General features: G+C 42.1%; 1 protein-coding gene across 1 annotated transcript in view; it reads right to left on the minus strand.

Annotated features, from left to right (window-relative positions):
- The window catches only part of LOC132391075 (interleukin-5 receptor subunit alpha-like), a 77,075-nt gene that overhangs the window by 18,564 nt on the left and 34,250 nt on the right, over positions 1-24,261 (minus strand). Inside the window, exons 5-6 of the mRNA XM_059963799.1 lie at positions 21,685-21,818; positions 16,675-16,819 (exon numbers count right to left, since the gene is read on the minus strand). Of these exons, the coding sequence (XP_059819782.1) occupies positions 16,675-16,819; positions 21,685-21,818 (279 nt within the window). The remainder of the gene's footprint in view (positions 1-16,674; positions 16,820-21,684; positions 21,819-24,261) is intronic.

Raw genomic sequence — 24,261 nt, forward strand, 5'->3', positions numbered from 1 at the left:
CCAATTGGCAAAAGTCCTGAAAAATCAACTATATTTTCCCTCCTTACTTTCTGCTTGACCTGCTGAATTTCTCCAGCATTTTATTACTCCAGATTTCAGCTTTTACAGTCTCTTGTGTCTTTGTCTGGCAAGATATCTCATCTGGTGAACTCTCTTCCTTTTTCAATCTTTTTATTGAATCTTTCAAAAGCAGATACACAAGTCATAATAGTACAAAGGGAGTGAGATTACATTGTTAATAGTTAACACATGAGTAAAATCTATAGGTAACAGCATATAATAGACCTCCCAAACCCTAAATATAAACAGGATACCAGAGAAGAAAAAAATAAAAAGATAGGAAAAAAACCCCAAATTGAAAAAAAACAAAAACAAAATATACTGAACTAAACACAACTAAACCTAAACTAAAAGAAAAGCAAGATGGGCTATTCTATTACATCAAAAAAAAATTATTAGTGTTGTCAACTCCGCTCCACCCCTCAAATTAATGAAAGATGAAGGAATTGGAAAAGGTCAAATCATATTCTGTGAAAGTATTGAATAAAAGGCCTCCAAGTTTCTTCAAATTTAACCAAGGAATTAAAGGTACCACTTCTAATTTTTCCTAAATTTAAACAGGATATGGTTTGAGAAAACCATTGAGATGCAGTTGGAGGATTTATCTCTTTCCAATTCAATAAAATACATCTTCTAGCCATTAAAGTAGCAAATGCAGTCATCTGCAGATTAATCATTCGTAAGCCAAGAGTTGCAGTAGTAGGGTGAGGTTGTAAATCAATATGCAAAACTGTAGAGAATGTATCAAAAATATCTTTCCTAAATTTTTTCCAAAAAAAGGACAAGACCAAAACATATCAGGTGAACTCTCAAACAAGCACAAGACTATGATTCTTCTTCTTCGGCTGTCCATCGATTTCGATGTTGACTGTGCTGAGAGTTCAGTCTCTGCAGGCACGTTTATGGGCCACAAGACCAGCATTGGATCAGCACTGTCCAGAAACTCTACTCCAACATGCCTTGCACAGTAATAAGACAGACAGTGTCGTGCCCCCACCATACAGTCTCTCTGGGCTTCCAAGTCTGATGCTAAGTGGTACACAGGAGTGTAACAAACTTAGCGGATCAGGAAGCTGCCCCGCAGTGACAACTAACCAGTCTGGTGATGCCATCCGTTGACCAGCACTCCGGTTCCTCCGCGTGCCACCAAGGTGGCTGTACCGTTGAGCCTTTTGGATTCATCTGCCACAGACACCATCAGATATGCTGCTGCCAAGTGTCCTCGCTGGGTGCAGCCTTTGCCTGAAGAGGCATAACCTACAAAGTAGCAAAGGCATGACTTAGCCAGCCACGGTCCTACTACTAAATCTAGTCTAGTAGTATACCGATGGAACATCTCCTTCATGGCTAGGTTAGACCTGCCAGAGAATGAATCTCCTACAAAATCCTACCTCGGCGCCTCACTGTGGCGTAGGAGTGACACTGGCCGAACACAAGACTATGATTAGATCGTGGTGAGAAGGGCCCTCCCTATCAGACTCAATACACAAGGATGGAATCTCAATCTCACTGCTCACTACCCTCATGGTGGCTCCATTGTGGATGAGGCCTGCCACTGATCTCCCTCTCAAATGTGCATTTATCAATATTATCTGATATTGGTACTATTATCGGTTTATCGTTGTCACGTGTACTGAGATACAGTGAAGAGCTTTTGAGAGTGTGCCGTCCAGGGAAGATCATTCCATTAAGTACATCGAAACAGTAAAAAGAAAACAGACTGAAGAATATAGCGTGGTGGCATCAGAGTAAATGTACTGCAGGTCAACAAATAAAGTGCAAGGACCACAATGATATTCGGATAATTACAAATTCATTTTTGGTATTAGCGAGGTCTGTTCGAGGGTCTGATAAGATAGGTAGATATTTCATTGATCCCAAAGGAAATTACACTGTCCCAGTAGCATTACAAGTGCACAGATGCACAAATATTAGAAGAGAAGTAAGAAAGAATTAAAAAAAGTTACCACAAGCAGCCGAACAGGGGGGGGTCATCATTTTCCCAGCTATTGGTTGACATTATAGAGCCTAATGGCTGAGGGTAAAAATGACCTCTTATAGTGGTCTTTGTCTTAGTCTATTACTGAAAGTGCTCCTTTGTTCAGCCAAGGTGGTATGCAGAGGGTGAGAAATGTTGTCCAAAATTACCAGGATTTTCCGCAGGATCCTTTGCTCTACCATAGCCTCTAGTGTGTCCAGTTTGACTCCTAATTACAAAGCCAGCCTTTCTAGTAAGGTTATTGAGCCTGTTGGCATCACCCGTGTTGATGCCATTGCCACAGCACTCCACCACATAAAAGATTATACTGGCAACAATAGACTGGAAGAACATGTGAAGGAGAGGCCTGCACACTCCAACGGACCTCAGTCCCCTCAGGAAGTAGAGGTGACTGACAATTCTTGTACACAGCCTCTGTGTTGGTGCTCCACTCAAGTCTGTCATCCAGGTGCACCCCCAGGTACTTGTAGGTTCTCACCACATCTATGTCCTCACCAGCAATATAACAGAAAGCAGTGCAGGCCTCAGCTTCCTGAAGTCCATCATAATCTCCTTTGTCTTACTGATGCTGAGCTGCAGATGATTCAGCTTGCACCGTTTGACAAAGTCCTCCACCAGGGCCCTGTATTCATCCTCCCGTCTTCCCTTTATACACCCAAGTATTGGTGAATCGTCAGAGAATCTCTGCCGATGACATGACTCAGTGTTGTAGCTAAAGTCTGGGGTATACTGGGTAAGCAGGAAAGGAGCCAGTACCCTGAGTGGCCCCAGTGCTGCTTATAACCATGTAGAACAGAGTGATCTAGGAATAATGGTGCAGAGTTCCCTGAAGGTGGAATCTCATGTGGATAGGGTGGTGAAGAAAGCTTTTGGTATGCTGGCCTTTATAAATCAGAGCATTGAGTATAGGAGTTGGGATGTAATGCTAAAATTGTACAAGGCATTGGTGAGGCCAAATTTGAAGTATTGCGTACAGTTCTGGTCACCAAATTATAGGAAAGATGTCAACAAAATAGAGAGTACAGAGAAGATTTACTAGAATGTTACCTGGGTTTCAGCACCTAAGTTACAGAAAAAGGTTGAACAAGTTGGGTCTTTATTCTTTGGAGCGTAGGAGGTTGAGGGGGGACTTGATAGAGGTATTTAAAATTATGAGGGGGATAGATAGAGTTGACGTGGATAGGCTTTTTCCATTGAGAGTAGGGGAGATTCAAACAAGAGGACGTGAGTTGAGATTTAGGGGGCAAAAGTTTAGGGGCAACTCGAGGGGGAACTTCTTTACTCAGAGACTGGTAGCTGTGTGGAACGAGCTTCCAGTAGAAGTGGCAGAGGCAGGTTCGATATTGTCATTTGAAGTAAAATTGGATAGGTATATGGACAGGAAAGGAATGGAGGGTTATGGGCTGAGTGCAGGTCGGTGGGACTAGGTGAGAGTAAGCGTTCGGCACAGAATAGAAGGACCGAGATGGCCTGTTTATGAGCTGTAATTGTTATATGGTTATACGGTTATGTCCGACACACAGCTCTGAAGCCACACAAACTGGTCTGCCAGTCGGGTAGTCCATTATTCATGACAGAGGTTCCAACCTGCATTGTGCGGAGCATTTCCCCCAGCAATGTGGGCTGTGTGGCAGGGGTCACCAACCTTTTTTGCACCACGGACCAGTTTAATATTGACAATATTCTTGCAGACCGGCTGACGGGGGGGGGGGGGGGGGGGTGGGGGTTGTTAATCATGACCAGAATATAGGCCTCTATATTTGACTATAAGTCACTTATAAGTGGCTAATACACTCAATTTCATTTCTAAATGTGTTTATCTAATGAATTTAATATTAAACACAGTGATAAGCATATAGTGATAAGTCAATTAGAAGTCACTTATAAGTCAATAGCATCATAACATTTTAAGTAACGTTTGGATATTATACACACTGCGCACATTTTCCTCATATGAACATATTAAATCATTGCAACACACCAATATTGCTGCATCAGTGGAAGCCCTGGGCTTGTTTCCCTGCATCACCCCTCCCATCGAGGGATGATGGGAGGCAGCGATACTTGAAGGGGGATCCTTATGCCCAGTCTATTCCACAATTTAGTTTTCGTGGCTCTTAGCACTTGCTTGCTGACATTTTTTCAGCTCAGAAAACTCAACGGGTCTGTCTTTACATGCAGGGTGCTTGGACTCAAGGTGCTGAAGCAGTTTTGAGGGCTTCATTGCCTTATTAGACAGCCTCCAGGCCCGAACTCCAGCCTCCCACCCACCACCAGACACCTTAGCCAGGTGCAGCTGGTTGTGGGTGGCGTGAGAGGACAAGGTAAGGGCCGGAGGTCCCCGTGCCTGGGCCGTGACAGTCGCAGTCCGGAGAGAGCGACTGACCGAGCGAGGACTGCGACAAGGCGCGTGCCCGCCCCACTTGTAGGTTGGAAGGATCTATCGGCCAACAAAAGTTTGGCTCGAGGGATGACCTTCAGTAGATCGCAGCGAGGTAGCTGCTCTGCTACTTACGAAACCCTGAGCCCGAATTAGGTCGTCAGTGAATATTTTAGCCCTGGGTTCCCCACAAACATTCGTTGTGCTGAACAGGTTTAGAGGCGGCGCCCATCTGTCCACACTCCAGGCCAGTAGCAATGGCACTTCTCGCCAGCCACATGAGGTGGCTGGTTACCTGAGGCCAACCAGTGAAATCTGGCGTGAGGGTATCACTGTGTTTAGGTGACTGATGACCTTGTGTGCGGTCAAGTTCAACAGTGGGTGTGACAGGAAATGAGGAAAGGTGCAGCTGATTCGTAACGTTAAATATCGCCAAATCATATCATTTTCTTGTGGCCTGGTAGCACGTGCTTTGTGGCCTGGTACCGGTGTGCGGCCTGGTGGTTGTGGACCACTACTGTATGGTATTGAAGGCACTTGGGAAAATCAAGAAATAAGCTGCCTTGCTTATCCAAGTGGGAGTAGGCTCTGTTCAGCTGGTAGATGTCAGCATCTTCGACTCCACTGTGCTCCTGGTAGGCAAACTGCAGGGGATTGCATACTGGGTTTTTAAACAGTCTTCTTTTCATTTTAAATGGGTTCTTTTGGGTTTCTTTGTTTTATGACTGCCTGTAAGGAGATGAATCTCAAGGTTCTAGGATGTATCCATACTTTGATCATCAGGATCAGGTTCATTATCACCGGCATGTGATGTGAAATTTGTTAACGTAGCAGCAGCAGTTCAATGCAATACATAATCTAGCAGAGAGAGAAAATAATAAATAAAATAAAACACAATAATAAATAAGCAAGTAAATCAATTGCATATATTGAATAGGTTATTTAAAAATGTGCAAAAACAGAAATACTGTATATTAAAAAAGTGAGATAGCGTCTAAAGCTTCAAAGTCCATTTAGGAATCAGATGGTAGAGGGGAAGAAGCTATTCCTGAATCACTGAGTGAGTGCCTTCAGGCTTCTGTATCTACTGCCTGATAGTAACAGTGAGAAAAGGGCATGTCCTGGGTGCTGGAGGTCTTTAATAATGGATGTTGCCTTTCTGAGACACCATTCCCTAAAGATGTCCTGGGTACTTTGTAGGCTAGTGCCCAAGATGGAGCCAACTAGGTTTACAACCATCTGCAGGTTCTTTCAGTCCTGTAGAGAAGCCACTCTTTACCAGACAGTGATGCAGCCTGTCAGAATGCTCTCCACAGTACAACTATAGAAGTTTTTGAGTGTATTTGTTGACATGTCAAATCGCTTCAAGCTCCTAATAAAGTATAGCTGCTGTCTTGCTTTCTTTATGACTACATCAATTTGTTGGGACCAGGTTAGATCCTCAGAGATTTTGACACTCATAAACTTGAAGCTGCTCACTCTCTCCACTTCTGATCCCTCTACGAGGATTGGTATGTGTTCCTTCGTCTTACCCTTCCTGAAGTCCACAATCAGCTCTTTCGTCTTACTGACATTGAGTGCCAGGTTGTTGCTGCGGCACCACTCCACTAGTTGGCATATCTCACTCCTGTACGCCCTCTCATCACTACCTGAAATTCTACCAACAATGGTTGTATTGTCAGCAAGTTTGTAGCAGGTATTTGGGCTATGCCTAGCCGCACAGTCATGTGTATATGTGGGCTCTATTCTCTGTACTTTGAATCCCTGCCATTGCCTGTAAGGAGTTTATACTTTCTCCCTGTGGATTTCCTTCATGTGCTCCGGTTTCCTTTCTCACTCCATGGATTTCTGGGGTTAGCGAGTTGTGGCACGCGATGTTGATGATGGACGCTTGGCGACACTTGTGGGAACCCAGCACAATTCCTTGCTGATTTTCTTTTGACATAAACTACGTATTTCACTGTAAAATGACTATTATAAAAGCAGCAAATAGATTAGCACAATTCAAGATTAAGTGTAAAGGAGAACAAAATAATAATTGTTACTCCAGATCTGATGCAGGACAACGATATAAAAGCAAAGTAAAAAAAAACATAAAACATAAATACATAAGATAGCTTATAAAAAAAAGATATAGTCTATGTAGATAAAGTGATCCTAGGCACAGGAGTGTCTGTACATAAGGTGACTGACAGGAAACGATGAAGCAGTGGTGATTGGGGCTTGTGTTGGGTTGGTTAGGTTGCCATGTTAACCAGGTAAAAATACTACAGGGAAGTGTAACATTATGATTTCTGAACAGAATTCATGACATTTTTGAACAGCCACAAACTCATGAACACTACCTCTTTATTCCTCTTTTGCACTTTTTTCCAAATTTTATTGTAACTTTTGGTAATTTTTGCACTATATACTAAATCAGAATCAGATTTAATATCACTGGCATATGCTGTGAAACTAGTTAACTTTGTCACTGAGTAACACATTTTACGACTTATGGCAGTGATAAAAAAACCTGATTTTGAATCGAAATTGGCTTGTTAGGTAATGAAATGTGATAATTCCTGTTTTCTCCATTCTAGGCCCTTCAAAATTATGTCTCAATGGTTAGTAGGTTAATTGGTCATTGTAAATTAGCTTGTTATTAGGCTGGGAGAAAATGGGGTGTTATTGGGTGGCATGGCTCAAAGTGCTGGAAGGGTCAGTTCTGCGTTGTATCACAATAAATAAATAATTACTCAGTATCCACTTCATTAGGTACACATGCACACCTGGTTGTTAATGGAAATATCTGATCAGCCAATCATGTGGCAGCAACTCAAGTTCAAGTTTATTGTCATCTCTCCGTATGTACAGTCATAGGCCATAGCAAGGGTGCCCAAGCCTTTGTCACAGTATTGTATTTGTCAACATGGAGTGAAGAGTGAGTTTGTAAATCTGGCAGGGCAAAGGATATTGGGAATGGTGTGGGACGTGTGTTGCAGGAGAGGTATGGGACAGGTGGCAGAGAAGAAATGTCAGGGCCAAGGATGGTGAAGGTGTAGACACTCCCAGTCCTGAGGCACCAGGAAAGATCATTAGATTCCAAACTATTAGTTTATTAATCATTACAGAATATGTCCCTGGTGCTTCCAGCTCACTTCCCTTTTTCCCAACCATGATTCCTCACTCCTTATCGCTTCCTACTCTGAGTGCACAAAGAAGACCCATAGCAGAGTCAGGTTTATCATCACGCACGTATGTCATGAAATTGATTGCTTTTTGTGGCAGAAGTACAGTGCAATGCATAAAATTACTACAGTACTGTGCATAAGTCTTACGCCCCCTAGCTACAGTGCCTATAAAAAGTATTCACCCCCTTGGATATTTTCATGTTTTATTTTTTTACAACACTGAGTCACAGTGGATTTAATTTGGCTTTTTTGACACTGATCAACAGAAAAAGACTCTTTCATGTCAAAGTGAAAACAGATATCTACAAATTTGTCTAAGTGTATTACAATTATTAAACAAAAAAATTGATTGCATAATTACTCACCCAGTTCAAGTCATTTTTTTAGTAGAAGCACCCTTGCAGCAAATACTGCCTTGAGTCTGTGTAGATAGATCTCTATCAGCTTTGCACATCTGGACACTGCAATGTTTCCCATTCTTCTTTACAAAACTGCTTAAGCTCTGTCAGATTGCATGGGGATTGTGAGTGAACAGCCCTTTTCAAGCCCAGCCACAAATTCTCAAATGGATTGAGGTCAGGACTCAGACTTGGTTACTCCAGACATTAACTTTGTTTTTTTTTAAAGCTATTCCTGTGTAACTTCAGCTTTATGCTTGTGGTCATTGTCTCACTGGAAAATTAACCTTCCCCAAGTCACAGTTCTCTTGCAGACTACATCAGGTTTTCCTCCAGGATTTCCCTGTATTTTGCTGTATTCATTTTACCCTCTACCTTCACAAGCCTTCCAGGGCCTGTTGCAGTGAAACATCCCCACAGCATGATACAACCACTACCGTGCTTCACAGTAGGGATGGTGTGTTTATGATGATGTTCGGTGTTTAGTCTGATGGCCAAAAAGCTCAATTTTGGTCTCATCAGAGTACAGACTTCAGAGTCTCCCAAATGCCTTCTGGCAAACTCTAGCCAAGAATTCACCTGAGATTTTTTTTTTCTAAACTGCTGCTTTCTCTTTGTCACTCTCCCATAAAGCTGTGATTGCCCAGGCAACAGTTGTTGTACGGGCAGTGTCTCCCATCTCAGCCACTGAAGCTTGTAATTCCTCTAGGGTTGTCATTGGTCTCTTGGTGGCCTCCCTCACTAGTCCCATTCTTGCTTTTTGAGGACAGCCTGCTTCAGGCAGATTTACAGCTGTGCCATATTCTTTCCATTTCTTGATGATTGACTTAACTGTACTCCAATGCATATTTAGTGACTTGAACACCTTCTTGTATCTATCTCCTGATTCCCTCCATACCTCTCCATTACTTGAAATCATTCCAATATTATGTTTTTTTTTTCTGTTTGCCAGATCTAGATTCAACTTCATTCCAGCCTCCTCTCATCAACCTGCACTCACCCAAACCCTGCATTTCTGGTTCCCTTTCCAGATCCTCCTCACTACTTAAACCTACACTATTTCCTAACACACCAACCAACAGTTCAATCTCAGCCTAGGTCCACAGTTGGACCTTCCAGATACAGGTGTATTTTTACTCTATTCAATTGAACACCTTGATTGCACACAGGTGATCTACATTTAACTAATTATATGATTTTGAAAACCAATTGGCTGCATCTTTGATGATTTGGGCGAATACTTTCACAATCAATTATTTTGTGTTTTATATTTGTAATTAATTTAGATCACTTTGTAGAGATTTGTTTTCACTTCAACACAGAAGAGTCTATTTCTGTTAATGTGTCAAAAAAGTCAAATACAATCCACTGTGATTCAATGTTGTAAAACAATAAAACATGTTAAGCCCCTGTTTACTGGGCATCTTTGTGAATGCAGCTCGTTAGCCCCCTACAAACAGCCACTGGACTCCATGGTGAAGAAACCACCTTTCTCAGGCTCCATGCATCTAGGGTGTAAATGACTTTGGTCCCACCAAACTCATGAAATTGGGATTTCTTGTCCACCCAAAACCAGTCTGTGTGAATGCTGTGTAATTTACTGCCCCCCTACAATTACCCGTCAACAAGAAATAACAGATTGTACACCGCATGCAATTATAAAGAAGTATATTTAAAAATGTTAATTTAAGTAGCTAGTTATTCGTGGAAAGAATGAAAAAAGCAAAAAGGGCCCATTATACTTAAACAATGACGTGTGCACGGTGGAGCTCAAATCTTCCAGAAGCCACCATTTTCGATGTACACATTGCACCGACTCCTATTCACCACTTCCCAATAAAAGATCACACATTCCCGCCGGACTGAATCCTATGGCCAGTTCTCTCAAGCTCCTTCTCCCTCCATCTCCCACTGAAAATGATCTCGACCCACCTTAGTGTCCATTACAACACCTGTCCCCCAGCGTCCTGATTGGATGGCACACATTTCTAAGCATCCCTTATCTTTAATGGTAACCTAAACAGGTTGAAAGCAGAACAGACTGCTCTTACAGAAATGCTGAAATGAAATACATACAGCATAGTCCTCAGTAAAAATCTGAACCAGGGTGTTACATATGAAAACTTCCAAGTAGGGCTGAATACTTTTTATGGGGGGGGGGAGGGTGTGTGTGTGTGTGTGTGTGTGTGTGTGTGTGTGTGTGTGTGTGTGTGTGTGTGTGTGTGTGTGTGTGTGTGTGTGTGTGTGTGTGTGTGTAAGTACTGTTTGCACAGTACTGGACGCTGTGAACTCTTGTTCTGTTAACAGATACACATCCCGGATTTGAAAATACCGTGACTATAAAATTAAAGCTTGTGAAAGTGCTCTGTGGCTTCAAATGACATTCGGTGACACATTGTGAAAATGATATATAAACATTGAGACATTTACGAGTCTGGGAAGATGACGAGGAATCTTGGCACCTCACCCAACTCTGCTTTGCATTCATTCATGAGCTGCTGACAATGCCAATGTTTAGTACTCATCTGTCATTCTGTCCTCGCCCAGGATATATAAACACCAAAGAGGAAGGAATATTCTAAAGGCAGTATGACATAACTGTGGCTGACAAGAGAAGTCAAAACCAACATAAAAACCAAAGAAAGGGCATACACTCTAATAGAGCAAAAATTAGTGGAAAGTTTTGGAAGCTTTTAAAAACCAACAGAGAAAGAAAGAAAGAATGCCTGGTGGTTGGAAGATCTCCACATGCTCCATGGAGTTCGTAATAATTTTAATATGTATATTTATTTCTTTCCCCTAATAACCAATTGTTTCATCTTAAAAGCATCTATATATTTAATCCTGTCTTTTGTAAATAAGGGCTCCAAATTTTCAAAAATGATTCATGTTAGGGGGGAGGGGTTAAGGGGAGGGGGTATGGGTTATATACATTGTTTTTTCATACTTTGTAATCATTTAAAAATGCAATAAAAAATTATTAAATAGTGACACAAAAAAAAAAAAAAAAAACCAACAGAGGTGAGTGTATTTGCACTCGCTTTGCTTGGGAAACTGAAAGGACCGAAGCAGATAAGTCACTTGCACCAGATGGTCTACACCCCAAGGTTGTGAATGAAGAAGCTGAAGATATTGTGGAGGCATTAGTAATGATCTTTCAAGAATCAATTGATTCTGGCATGGTTCTGGAGGAATGGAAAATTGCAAATGTCACTCCACTCCTCAAGAAGGGAGAGAGGAAATTGTAGGCCAGTCAGTCTGATCTCAGTGGTTGGGAAAATGTTGGAACCAATTTTTAAGGATGTGGTTTCAAAGTACTTGGAGACGCATGATAAAGTAGGCCGTAGTCAGCATGGATAGACGAAGAAGAATCCATGGATGTGTAGTGTTCTTGAATTTTCAGAAGGCCTTTGACAAAATGTCACACATGAGGCTGCTTAACAAGTTAAGAGCCTGTGTTCCTATCTTAATCTTTTTATGTTTTTGTCATTGTTTTGGATAATGGAATGGATGGCTTCATGGCCACATTTGCAGATGATACAAAGATAGGTGGAGGGGCAGGTAGTTTTGAGGAATCAGAGAGGCTATAGAAAGACTTAAATAGGTTAGAAAATGGACAATGAAATGGCATATGGAATAGAGTTTTGGGAAGTATTTGGTCAGCCACTTTGGTAAAAGATCTAGAAGTATAGACTATTTTCTAAATGCAGAGAAAATTCAAAAACCTGAACTGCAAAGGGACTTGGGAGTCCTCATGCAGGATTCCTTAAGGGTTAATTTGCAGATTGAGTTGGTGATGAGGAAAGCAAATGCAATATTAGCATTCATCTTGCGAGGCCTAGAATATAAAAGCAAGGATGTAATGTTGAGCTTTATATGGCACTGGTGAGGCCTCATTTGGAGTTTTGTGACCAGGTTTGAGCCCTTTATCTAAGAACAAATATGCTGACCTTGGAGAGGGTTCAAAGGAGGTTTCATGAAAATAATTCCAGGATTGAAAGGTTTGTCATATGAGGAGTGTTTGATGGCTCTATGCTTGTAGTCACTGAAATTCAGAAGAATGAGGATTGATCTAATTCAAACCTATCAAATGGTGAAAGGCTTTGATAAGGTGAATGTGGAGAGGACATTTCCTACAGTGGGGGATTGCAAGACACAGCCTCAGAACAGAGGGGCATCCTTTTAGAAAGGAGATGAGGTGGAATTTCTTTAGCCAGAGAGTGGTGAATCTGTAGAATTTGTTGCTGCATCTGACTGCAGAGGTCAAGGCATTTGGATATATTTAAGCCAGAGGCTGATAGATTCTTGATTAGTCAGGGCACGAAGGGAGATAGGGAGATGTGCAGAAGGCAGGAGATTGGGGCTGAGAGGGAAAATGGATCAGCCATGATGAAATGGCAGAGCAGACCTGTTGGTCCAAATGACCTAATTCTGCTCCTGTATAATATGGTATATATCAGAATCAGGGTTATCATCACTCACATATGCCATGAATTTTTTTTTGCAGCTCCAGTACAATGCATACATAAAATAGGTACTGTGCAAACATCTTAGATACTTGTGCCTAAAACTTTTGCACAATACTGTATATACAACCAAATGAAACCACATTCCTCTGGATCCCAGTGCAACCATAAAACACATAACACAGAGAACATAAACCAAAATATTACCATAAATAAGTTAATAAAATATAACTACAAAACATGCAGTGCAAGTGAACAGTAAACTATAAACATCTTGCTGTCCTCGTGATGAGACCTTAGTGGTAGCAGAGTATTCAGTCGTCTCATGACCTGGGGGAGAAAGCTATTACTCAGTCTAGAAGTCCTAGTCCTGTTGCTCCAGTACCTCCTTCCTGACGGTAGATAGTCACAGACCATGTGGGGATGGATAGTAGGGATCTTCAGCAATAGTCTAGGCCCTTTGTCTGCAACACTCCCAGTAAATGTTGCAAAGAGGCGGGAGCATGACCGAAACGATCCTCTTGGCGGTTTTTACTATTTGCTGCAGAGTTTTGCGGTCTGATGCCTTGCAGCTTCTGTACCACACAATGCAGCCAGAGAGGACACTCTCAATGGTGCCCCAGCAGACAATTGTTAGAATGGGGTGGGAGGCCCTGCACACTTTCCTCAGAAAGTGTAGTTGTTGCTATGCCTTCTTGACTAGTGAGGTGTTGTGGGTCCAGATTAGATTGTCCATAACGTGCACACCAGGGAACTTTGCGCTCTTCACTCTGTCTACGACAGCCATTGATGTGCAATGGAGAGTGGTCAACCTGTGCCCTTCTGAAGCCCACAATGATCTCTTTTGTTTTGTCCATGTTGAGGCTCAGGTTGCTGTTCTCACACATTTGACAAGGCTCCCTGTCTCCTCCTTGTGTGTTGATGCCTCCTTGTTGCTGATGAGGCCACCCGCTGTAGTACGGTATCAGCAGCGAACCTGATGATGAGATTTGACCTGAATCTGGCAGTGCAGTCATGGGTCAGCAGTGTGAGCAGCAGTGGGCTGAGCACAAAGCCCTGAAGAGCACCAGTGCCCAGTGTGATGGAGCTTGAGATATTGCTATTAACTTGGACTGACTGGGGTATTTCCATTAAGACGTCCAGGATTCACTTACAGAGAGGGTCCTAATGAGAACAGTTTACCCAGTTTACCCACCAGTTTCTGAGGAATGATCAGGTTAAGCTCCAAGCTGAAGTCAATGAAAAGCATTCTGAAGTATGAGGCATCATTTTCTAGGTGGGACGAGACTGAGTGGAGGACAGAAGCTATGACATCATCAGTGGATCGGTTTAAGCAGTAGGTGAACTGGAAGGGTCCAACGTTGCTGGAAGATGGCATTTTATATGATCCATTACCATCCACACATGATTATTGAAGTCAGTACCAATGGATGATAATTGTTTAGGGTAGAGAACATTGTTCTTTTGGGCACTGAAATAATGGTGGCTATCCTGAAGCCTGCAGGGAGAGTGGACTGCTTCAAAAAGATGTTAAAGATGTCAATTAAGATCTCTGTTAGTTGATCTATGCATTCCTCAACACCTCCAGGTATGCTGTCCAGCCCTACAGTTTGCTTGGGTTTACCCTGGCTGTGAACCTCCTCACCTCTGCTGAGCTGGTGAAGTGTCTATTCTTCATGGGGAGAGGGGGCTTTCCTCAATGTCCCAATGTTCAATGCATCAAATTGTGCATAGTGCATAAAAAAAAACACGGGCAAGAGGTTCAGTTGTTGTTCAGACCAGACATTAAAATGGGGAAGAAATGTGATCTGAGTGATTTTGACCGTGGAGTGATTGCTGGTGCCAGATGGGGTGGTCTGAGTATTTCAGAAACTGTTGAACCCCTGTGCTTTTCTTGCACAACAGTCTCTATGTCCAAATACTGTTACTGCATTTCAGTTCACCATTCAGCACGATTGTACTATAGACCTTGGTGAACAAAATCCTATTCCTCAGTTTAAATGCACCACTGTGCAACTGGGTGCTGGACTTCCTGACGAACAGACCTCAGATAGTCAGGATGTACAACTGCCCTTCCCTCTTCTTCATGCTCAGCATGGGTTCTCCCCAGGGCTGTGTGCTCAGCCCATTGCTGAACACTCTGCTCACACTTGGCTCCATGGCCAAACACCCGAACAATCACATTGTCAATTTCGCCAGCGACATAACCTATCAGAAACAATGATGAGACGGGTACAAAGAGGAGGTGGCTGAAGGCCTGGTGCCTGTCAAATAACCTCTTCCATATTGCCAACAAGACCAAACAGGAGAACTCATACCACTCACACCCCTTCCCCCCACTTCACTTCAGTGGTACAACAATGAAAATTGCAAGCAGTTCCAAACTCCTGGGAGTGCACATCTCACACAGCCTCACAGAACACATCCTACACAGTCAAGAAAGCTCACCAATGCCTCTACTTTTTGAGGAGGCTGAAGATATCTGGACTCTGCATACCTATACTCATGTCTTTCTACAGATGCACAGTAGAGAGGATTCTAACAAGCTGCATCATGGCTTGGAACATAAACTGTACAGTGGCAGACAGGAAGGCTTGACAAAGGGTAGTCAGAACCGCCCAATGAATCACCTGCACAGGCCTACCCACCATCAAGGACATACGTACAAAAATCAGCCAGAAAAGAGCCAGAACATCAGGAAGGATGGACTAAAAAACACAAAATGCTGGCAGAGCTCTGCAGGCCAGACAGCATCTATGGGAGGAGGTAATAACAAAGTTTCAGGCCAAAACCCTTCATCAGGAGTGAAGTAACATGGGATGGTGGAGAGGGGATAAGAAGTGGGGGGAGGGATGAAGTAGAGAGCTAGGAAGTGATAGGCTGGAGGGAAATGGGCTAGGGGGAAGGTGGAGAATTATGGGAAATAAAAGAGAAAGAAAGGTGGGGCTGGGGGGAGAGATTATAGTGGGGGGGGAAAGAGACAGAAAGAGAAACAGACTAAAATAATAGATAGGGATGGGGGTAAGGGTGGGGGGCAGGGATATCAATGGAGGTCAGTGAGTTGGATGTTCATGCCGGCAGGAAGAAGGCTACCTAGACGGGAGATCAGGTATTGCTCCATCATCTTGACGGTAGAGGAGGCCATGGACAGACAGGTTGGAGTGGGAGTGGTCTGTGGAATTGAAGTGTGTGGCCACAGGGATGGACTGTTTTTCCCACTTTCAACAGGGAGGAGGCCATGTATCATCCATGTCAGGACCATCAGATGCAAAAAGAATTGCTGTCCCCAAGCAGTGAGGCTGATCAACACCTCCACCCAGTAACCCCTCTCTCCGTGCCCCCCAACCGCCACAACTTTATCATTTCCTGTCAGTACAGACACTCCTGTGCCTCATGTCACTTAATGCACGTACTGTCAATCTATGTGTAAAAGTGATCTTATGTATTTAAATTTATTGTGGCTTGTCATTTTGTGTCCTTTAACTTTTGTGTTTCTTTTTAGCAATACGGGATCTGGAGTAACAACTATTTTATTCTTTACACTTATGAACTGGTAATATCAATGAAAAAAATCTTGAATTCAGAGCTTACAGAAAATGATGCGAGAGACAAAAACAATCCAGTGAGCATCATTTCTGTGGTTGAAAACACCTTGTTAATGAGAGAGGTCAGAGGAGAATAGGCAGACTGGTTCAAATTGACAGGAAGGTGACAGTAACTCAGTTAATCATGTGCTACAACAGTGGTGTGCAGAAGAGCATCTCTGAATGTGCAACACATCGAACCTTGATGGGCTACAGCAGCAGAAGACCATAGTCAGTGGCCATTTTGTTAGGTACAGGAGGTAGCCAATAAAGTTGCCACAACGAGTATTTAGCTTGTGTTTTGACCATCTAATTTTTTATTTTAATTTTATTAAGATATGCATAGAACAGGTCCTTCTGGCCCTTCGAGCCATGCCTCCCAACAATCCCCTGATTTAATCCTAGCCTAACCACGACACAATTTACAATGACCAATTAACTTCACAACCAGCAGGTCTTTGGATAGTGGGAGGAAACTGGAACTCCCAGAGGAAACCCACACAGTCAAGGGGAGAATATATAAAGTTGTCCTTACAGGTAGCGACAGGGTATTGAACCCGAGTCACCTGTACTGTCAAACGTTGTGCGAGCTACTATGCTAGCATTTCTGTTACCTGTAGTGACAGAATCAGTCCAGTCACTCCATACAAAATCCTTCGCTTCTTGTTCAAGAAAGTGCTCAATTCTCGCTCTCACTTGCACAGCATAGTTTCTAGTCAGATCTTTGATGGCCCATTTTGCCAGATGCAGATCTTCAACCTAAAACAGTACAACAATCATTAGAAGAACTGGAGGGCCAGTCAGGTAGAAAACAAGATCTGAATATAAGGAGGCTAATGTTGGCAGTGTGATTAAATAAATGGGCTGATATTTTGCTTAAAATCATACAGCCCAGAAATAGGCCCCTTGGCTCAATGTGTCCATTACAATCAAGATGCCGTTTGCTTGCAATTGGCCCTAATCCCAAATAAAGCCAAATAACTTTTTAAGTGTTATTAGTGTGAGTGTGTGTGTGTATATATATACATATGCACAGTAGTTGGGCTGCCTAAGACTTTTGCACAGTACTGTACTTGTAAACATAGAGCAGACAGCGAGTTTGTAAATCTGGTGGGAGCAAAGAATGTTGGGAATGATATGGGTGGAGCGCCACAGGAGTGGTGTGGGGGCAGAGAAAGAGCGCCAGAGTGGGGGGGTTTGGCGTGGGTGCGGATACATCCAGCCCCCAGACACCAGGCAAGATCATTTGATTCAAGACCATTGGTTTATGCAGAACTGGGCTGTGAAGTGTCAGATGAAATTCAACCTAGATAAGCGTGAAGTGGTTCATTTTGGTAGGTCAAATTTGAAGGCAGAATATAATAGTAATATAACCAAATAATCATATAACAATTACAGCATGGAAACAGGCCATCTCGGCCCATCTAGTCCGTGCCAAACGCTTATTCTCGCCTAATCCCACTGACCTGCACTCAGCCCATAACTATCCATTCCTTTCCTATGCTTAAAAAATTTCTTTTTAAATGACAAAATCGAACCTGCCTCTACCACTTCTACTGGAAGCTCATTCCACACAGCTACCACTCTCTGAGAAAAGAAGTTCTCTTTCGTGTTACCCCTAAACTTTTGCCCCTTAACTCTTAACTCATGTCCTCTTGTTTGAATCTCCCCTACTCTCAATGGAAAAAGCCTATCCACGTCAACGCTATCTATCCCCATAATAATTTTAAGTACCTCTATCAAGTCCCCCCTCAACCTCCTACACTCCAAAGAATAAAGACCGAACTTGTTCAACCTTTCTCTGTAACTTAGGTGCTGAAACCCAGGTAACATTCTAGTAAATCTCCTCTGTACTCTCACTAATTTGTTGACATCTTTCCTATAACTCGGTGACCAGAACTGTACACAATACTCCAAATTTGGCCACACCAATGCATTGTACAATTTTAACATTACATCCCAACTCCTATACTCAGTGCTCTGATTTATAAAGGCTAGCATACCAAAAGCTTTCTTCACCACCCTATCCACATAAGATTCCACCATTATTCCTAGATCACTCTGTTCTACTGCATTCCTCAATGCCCTACCATTTACCATGTATGTCCTATTTTGATTAGTCCTACAAAAATGTAGCACCTCACACTTATCAGCATTAAAATCCATCTGCCATCTTTCAGCCCACTCTTCTAACTGGCCTAAATCTCTCTGCAAGCTTTGAAAACCTACTTCATTATCCACAATGCCACCTATCTTAGTATCATCTGCATATTTACTGATCCAATTTATCACCCCATCATCCAGATCATTAATGTACATGACAAACAACATTGGACCCAGTACAGATCCCTGAGGTACACCACTAGTCACCGGCCTCCAACCTGACAAACTGTTATCCACCACTGCTGTCTGGTTTCTCCCATCCAGCCACTGTTGAATCCATTTTACTACTTCAATATTAATGCCTAACAATTGAACCTTCCTAACTAACCTTCCGTGTGGAACCTTGTCAAAGGCCTTACTGAAGTCCATATAGACAACATCCACTGCTTTACCCTCGTCAACTTTCCGAGTAACCTCTTCAAAAAAATTCATTAAGATTTGTCAAACATGACCTTCCATGCACAAATCCATGTTGACTGCTTCTAATCAGACCCTGACTAACTAGATAATTATATATACCATCTCTAAGAATACTTCCCATGAATTTACCCACCACTGACATCAAACTGACAGGCCGGTAATGGCTAGGTTTACTCTTAGAACCCTTTTTAAACAATGGAACCACATGAGCAATATGCCAATCCTCTGGCACCATCCCTGTTTCTAATGACATTTGAAATATTTCTGTCAGAGCCCCTGCAATTTCTACACTACCTTCCCTCAAGGTCCTAGGGAATATCCTGTCAGGACCCAGGGAATTATCCACTTTTATATTCTTTAAGTGCTCTGGTACTTCCTCTTCTTTAGTCATCATAGTTTCCATAACTACCCTACTTGTTTCCCTTACCTTACACAATTCAATATCCTTCTCCTTAGTGAATATTGATGAAAAGAAATTGTTCAAAATCTCCCCCGTTTCTTTTGTCTCCACACATAGAAATTGGTCCATCTCTAAGGGATGAATTTTATCCCTCACTATACGTTTGCTATTAAAATAACTGTAGAAACCCTTTGGATTTATTTTCAACTTATTTACCAAAGCAACCTCATATCTTCTTTTAGTTTTTCTAATTTCTTTCTTAAGATTCTTTTTACATTCTTTATATTCCTCAAGCATCTCATTTACTCCATGCTGCCTATATATATATTGTAGACCTCTCTCTTTTTCCGAACCAAGTTTCCAATATCCCTTGAAAACCATGGCTCTCTCAAACTTTTAACCTTTCCTTTCAACCTAACAGGAGCACAGAGATTCGGTACCCTCAAAATTTCACCTTTAAATGACCTCCATTCCTCTATTACATCCTTCCCATAAAACAAATTGCCCCAAATCCACTCCTTTTAAGTCCTTTCGCATCTCCTCAAAGTTAGCCTTTCTCCAATCAAAAATCTCGACCCTGGGTCCAGTCCAATCCTTCTCCAGAATTATATTATGATAATATAATGATAAAACTCTTGGCAATATGGAGGAACAGCGAGATCTTGGGGTCCATGTCCAGATGACTCTCAAAGCTGCTGCACAGGTTGACAGTGTGGTTAAGACAGTATGGTGTGATGGCATTCATCAGCTGTGGGATTGAGGTCAAGAGCTGTGAGGTAATGTTAAAGCTATATAAGACCTTAGTTAGACCCCACTTGGAGCACTGTGTTAGGTTCTGGTCACCTCACTACAGGAAGGATATGGATACTATAGAGAGAGTGCAGAGGAGATTTACAAGGAAGTTGCCTGGATTGGAGAGCATGCCTTATGGGAATAGGTTAAGCCAACTTGTCCTTTTCTCCTTTGAGCAACAGAGAATGAGAGGTGACCTGATAGAGTTGTATAAGATAATGAGAGGCATTGAATGTGTGGATAACCAGAGGTTTTTTTCCCAGGCTTTTTCCCAGGGAGCATAGTTTTATGGTGCTTGGAAGTAGGTACATGGGGGATGTCAGAAGTAAGTTTTTCACAGAGAGAGTGGTGGGTGCCTGGAAAGCATTGCCAGCAATGGTGGTACAGACTGATACAATTGGGTCTTTTAAGAGACTCTTAGATAGGTACATGGAGCTTAGAAAATAGAGGGCTATGTGTTAGGGTAATTCTAGGCAGTTTCTAGAGTAGGTTATATAGTTGGCTCAAAATTGTGGGCTGAAGGGCCTGTAATGTGCTGTAGATTTCTATATTCTATGTTTCCTACTCCCCTCCCCTTTTCTCAACCATGATTCCCCTCTCCCTGCCCCCTTTCTACTCGCAGTCCATGATACAGACCCATATCAGAATCAGGTTTATCATCACTCACATATGTACCATGAAATATGTTTTTGTTGTGGCAGTATTACAGGGCAATACATAAAATTACTAAGGTATTGTGCAAAAGTCTTCGATACGCTCAACATATATATGTGGCTAAGACCTTTGCACCTTACTGTACCTGATCAACTATTCCCTCTGGCAGTTCATTCTATATACAGAGCACTCTGAGGATGAAAAAGTTACCCCTCAGGTTCTTAGTAACTATAACCCATGTTCTCATTAATATTTACGTGCTTTGTTTTGTTTGCAAAGTTTGTCTTCTTTTGCACATTGTTTGTCAGTCTTCGTGTGTAGCTTTTTAGTGAACTTACTGCAGAAAATGAATCTCTAGGTTGTATACAGCATACATACTTTGAATATAAATAAACTTTGACTTTGACCTGCTTTTGTTCACATACATCTCTCTACCCCATCCTACTGCAGGGCCCGAATATCTGCACCACAGTATACCTCCCACCTATGTTTACCAAAGCAACACACAAGAAAAGTACGAGGAACTCAGTAGATCTGTCAGTATCTATGGAAAAGAGTAAACAGTCAACATTCGAGCCAGGACCCTTCCTCAGGAGTGAGATGTCACCTCTGCACCATCTGCCAAAAGCAGGACTTCCCAGTGGCCAAGCATTTTAATTCTGATTCCTATTCCCATTCTGATGTGCTGAGATAAGGCTACCCTTAGGGTGTTGGTAGTTATTGGGTACCCTCAGACACAATGTTATGAATATAGATTTCTCCTTCTGGTGAACAAAACTTACCCCTCCTCCTCTGTTCCTCATTCTGACCTCTTACTTCTCTCACCTGCCTATTTCCTTTCCCTGGGTCCCATCCTCCTTCCTCTTCTCCCATGGTCCACTCTCCTCTCTGATCAGATTCTTTCTTCTCCAGCCTTTGACCATTCCCACACACCTGGCTTCACAGATCACTTTCCAGCCAGCCTCTTTCCCCTTTCCCCATCGTTTAGTTTAGGCATCTACCTCGTTCCCTCTCAGTTCTGAGGAAGGGCCTCAGCCCAAAACATCATCTCTTTGCTCTTTTCCATGCTGCCTGCCCTGCTGAATTCCTCCAGTGTTGTGTGTGTGTTGCTGGGATTTCCAGCCTCCACAGATTTGCTTGTGGATGCCTGTAACACTCTTCTGGTGTTTTCATGCCACAGGCGGTGGTTATTCACCTTTGTCCCTTTGCTGCGCAAATCTTTAACCTGTATTTGATAATTAAATCTTCCTGAAGGATGTTTGCCAATTGGTGGCTCCCATACCACTTCACTTCCGTTCACTGTGACATTAACGGGGCGGCTGACTTTATCTGAAAGAAGAAAGATAATGTTTATGGAAGTACCCTCTTTATCATCCATTGCTAAAGCTTATACTTATTGAATTTTTATTCATGGCAAGAAGGAGATGCACAGACTAAGTTCAAGTTTTAAAATTTAATGTAACGGCTTGTGTAAGAATTGGCACAACCAGGGGTAGATTTTTTTTAGTGAGCATGTGCATTGTATTTTCTCAGTGTCACCTCATGGGTGTGCAGTGTTCCTTGGACTGTTTACATTTTATGTCTAATTGTTTGTCTTTGGACTAACTCTGGTTTTTCACTTTGTTTTATTTGGTATCATGGGGATTGTTAAGCTCTCTTTGTATTGATCACTTTTATGCCATTTGAGATAATTTAATTAGCATGGTATTTTCAATGTCTTGTTTTGTAGTTGTTCCCTTTAGGAGTTATTGCTTTGTCTGGACACCTATGTTGTCTGATTGCTCTGGAATTCCCATGTGCTCCAGGGTGGCATGGCAACCCCTCTTAGTTGTTTGTTGAGGATCCTTATCTGGTGAAACTCAGACTGAGTTCTTTTGTGTATTGTGAGTGATTTCAGTTCTTCAAGATTCTGTACAGTTTGCCTGAGCTCTTGTTGTTTTTGCCGGATAATTTCTGTAACAAATCTTTTGTTCTGTTTCAATTGGTGAAGGCACTGTGATTCCTGCACTTGAGTTTGCTAGAGACACCCACAATAATAGTGCTGGAGGTGGTGCATAGAAGAGAGAGCAGGATTTAACTTTACGTTGCATTTTCCTTATGGAAAGTTCCTCAAGAAGGCAGTATCCATCATTCAGGACTCCCACCACCCAGTGTATGCCTTCTTCTCATTATGACCATCAGCGAGGTGGTATAGAAGACCCACAACCTATGGACTCACTTTCAAGAACTCTACAAGTCCATTTTCTCAGTATTATTTATTTTTTATTAGTTTCTTTTGTATTTAAACGATTTGTCTTCTTTTGCACATTGATTACTTGTTAGTCTTTGTGTGTAGTTTTTCATTGATTCTATCATATTTCTTTGATTGCAGAAAATGAACCTTAAGATATTATATGGTTATATATCATACTTTGATAATAAGTTTACTTCGAAATGTGCACTTGAATCACTCACACATTGAAGACCAAGTGCTTAAAGATGGAATTAATATGGTTGGGTTCTTACTGGCCAGCATGTGTAAGTTGGGCTGAAGGGCCCATTTTCCCTGATATATCACTCTATTGCTGAAATGTATTAAGTAAAAATGCAGCATAAGAATGAAGATGGACTTCTGACCTCACTATCTAACTATACAATCTTCCACTTCACTGTTTACCTGCACTGCATTTTCTCAAACTTCAAAGTTCAAAGTAAGTTTATTATCAAAGTACATATACAGTATGTCACCATATACAACCCTGAGATTTTTTTCTTGCAGTCATACTCAATAAATCCAATAACCATAATAGAATCAATTGGGTCGGCACAACATTGTGGGCCGAAGGGCCTGTACTGTGCTGTACTATTCTATGTTCTATGAAAGACCCTAAAAAACAGGGTGGACAACCTGTGCACAAGACAATAATAATAACAAATAAATCAGCAATAAATATGAGATCAAGAATCCTTAAAAGTGAGTCCAAGGATTGTGGGAACAGTGCAGTGATGGGGCAAGTGACATTGAGTGAAGGTATTCCCTCTGTTTCAAGAGCCTAATGGTTGAAGAGTAATAACTGTTCCTGAACCTGTGGTAAAATCTGTAAACTGTTGTGCATGAAAATGAAAATCCCAAGAGATCACCAGTTTCTGAGATACTCAATCCACCCTGCCTGAGGCTCCTCTACCTTCTTCCTGACGGCAGCCATAAAAAGAGAGCATGACCTGGGTGTTGGGGATCCCCAATGATGGCTGCTGCTTTCCTGCAACAACGCTCCATGTCGATGAGCTCAATAGAGGGCAAGGCTTTATCCATGACTGGGCCATATCCACTACTTTTTGTAAGATATTTCCATTCAAGGGCATTGGTGTTCCAATACCAGGCTGTGTTGCAGCCAGTCAATATACTCTCCACCACACATCTATCAAGGTTTGTCAAAATTTTAGATTTTCTTTGTAGCTTTTACATCTTTGTTTGTCAGTTCGATGTTGGGTGACAAGTACGATCCAATAGAGCCCTACACTAGATATGGATACAATTGGACAGATGGGCTGCTCCTCAATCAGCCATGATAGACTAGTGGAGCAGGCTGAGTGAGCTGGATGGCATAATCCTGTTCCTATGTCTTATGGTGCATTCTACAATTCCAAGTTTCATGTGGGGGCACTTATTACTACCTGGACATCCCCAGTCATAACCCAAGGTTATGGGGAGAAGGCAAAAGGGTTGAAAAGGAAAATATATCAGCCATGCTTAAATGCTGGAGTAGGAGCTAAAGACTCATTAGAGGGAGAG

The sequence above is a fragment of the Hypanus sabinus genome, chromosome 3 (assembly GCF_030144855.1).
Source record: "Hypanus sabinus isolate sHypSab1 chromosome 3, sHypSab1.hap1, whole genome shotgun sequence".
In the NCBI taxonomy this organism is placed as follows: domain Eukaryota; kingdom Metazoa; phylum Chordata; class Chondrichthyes; order Myliobatiformes; family Dasyatidae; genus Hypanus; species Hypanus sabinus.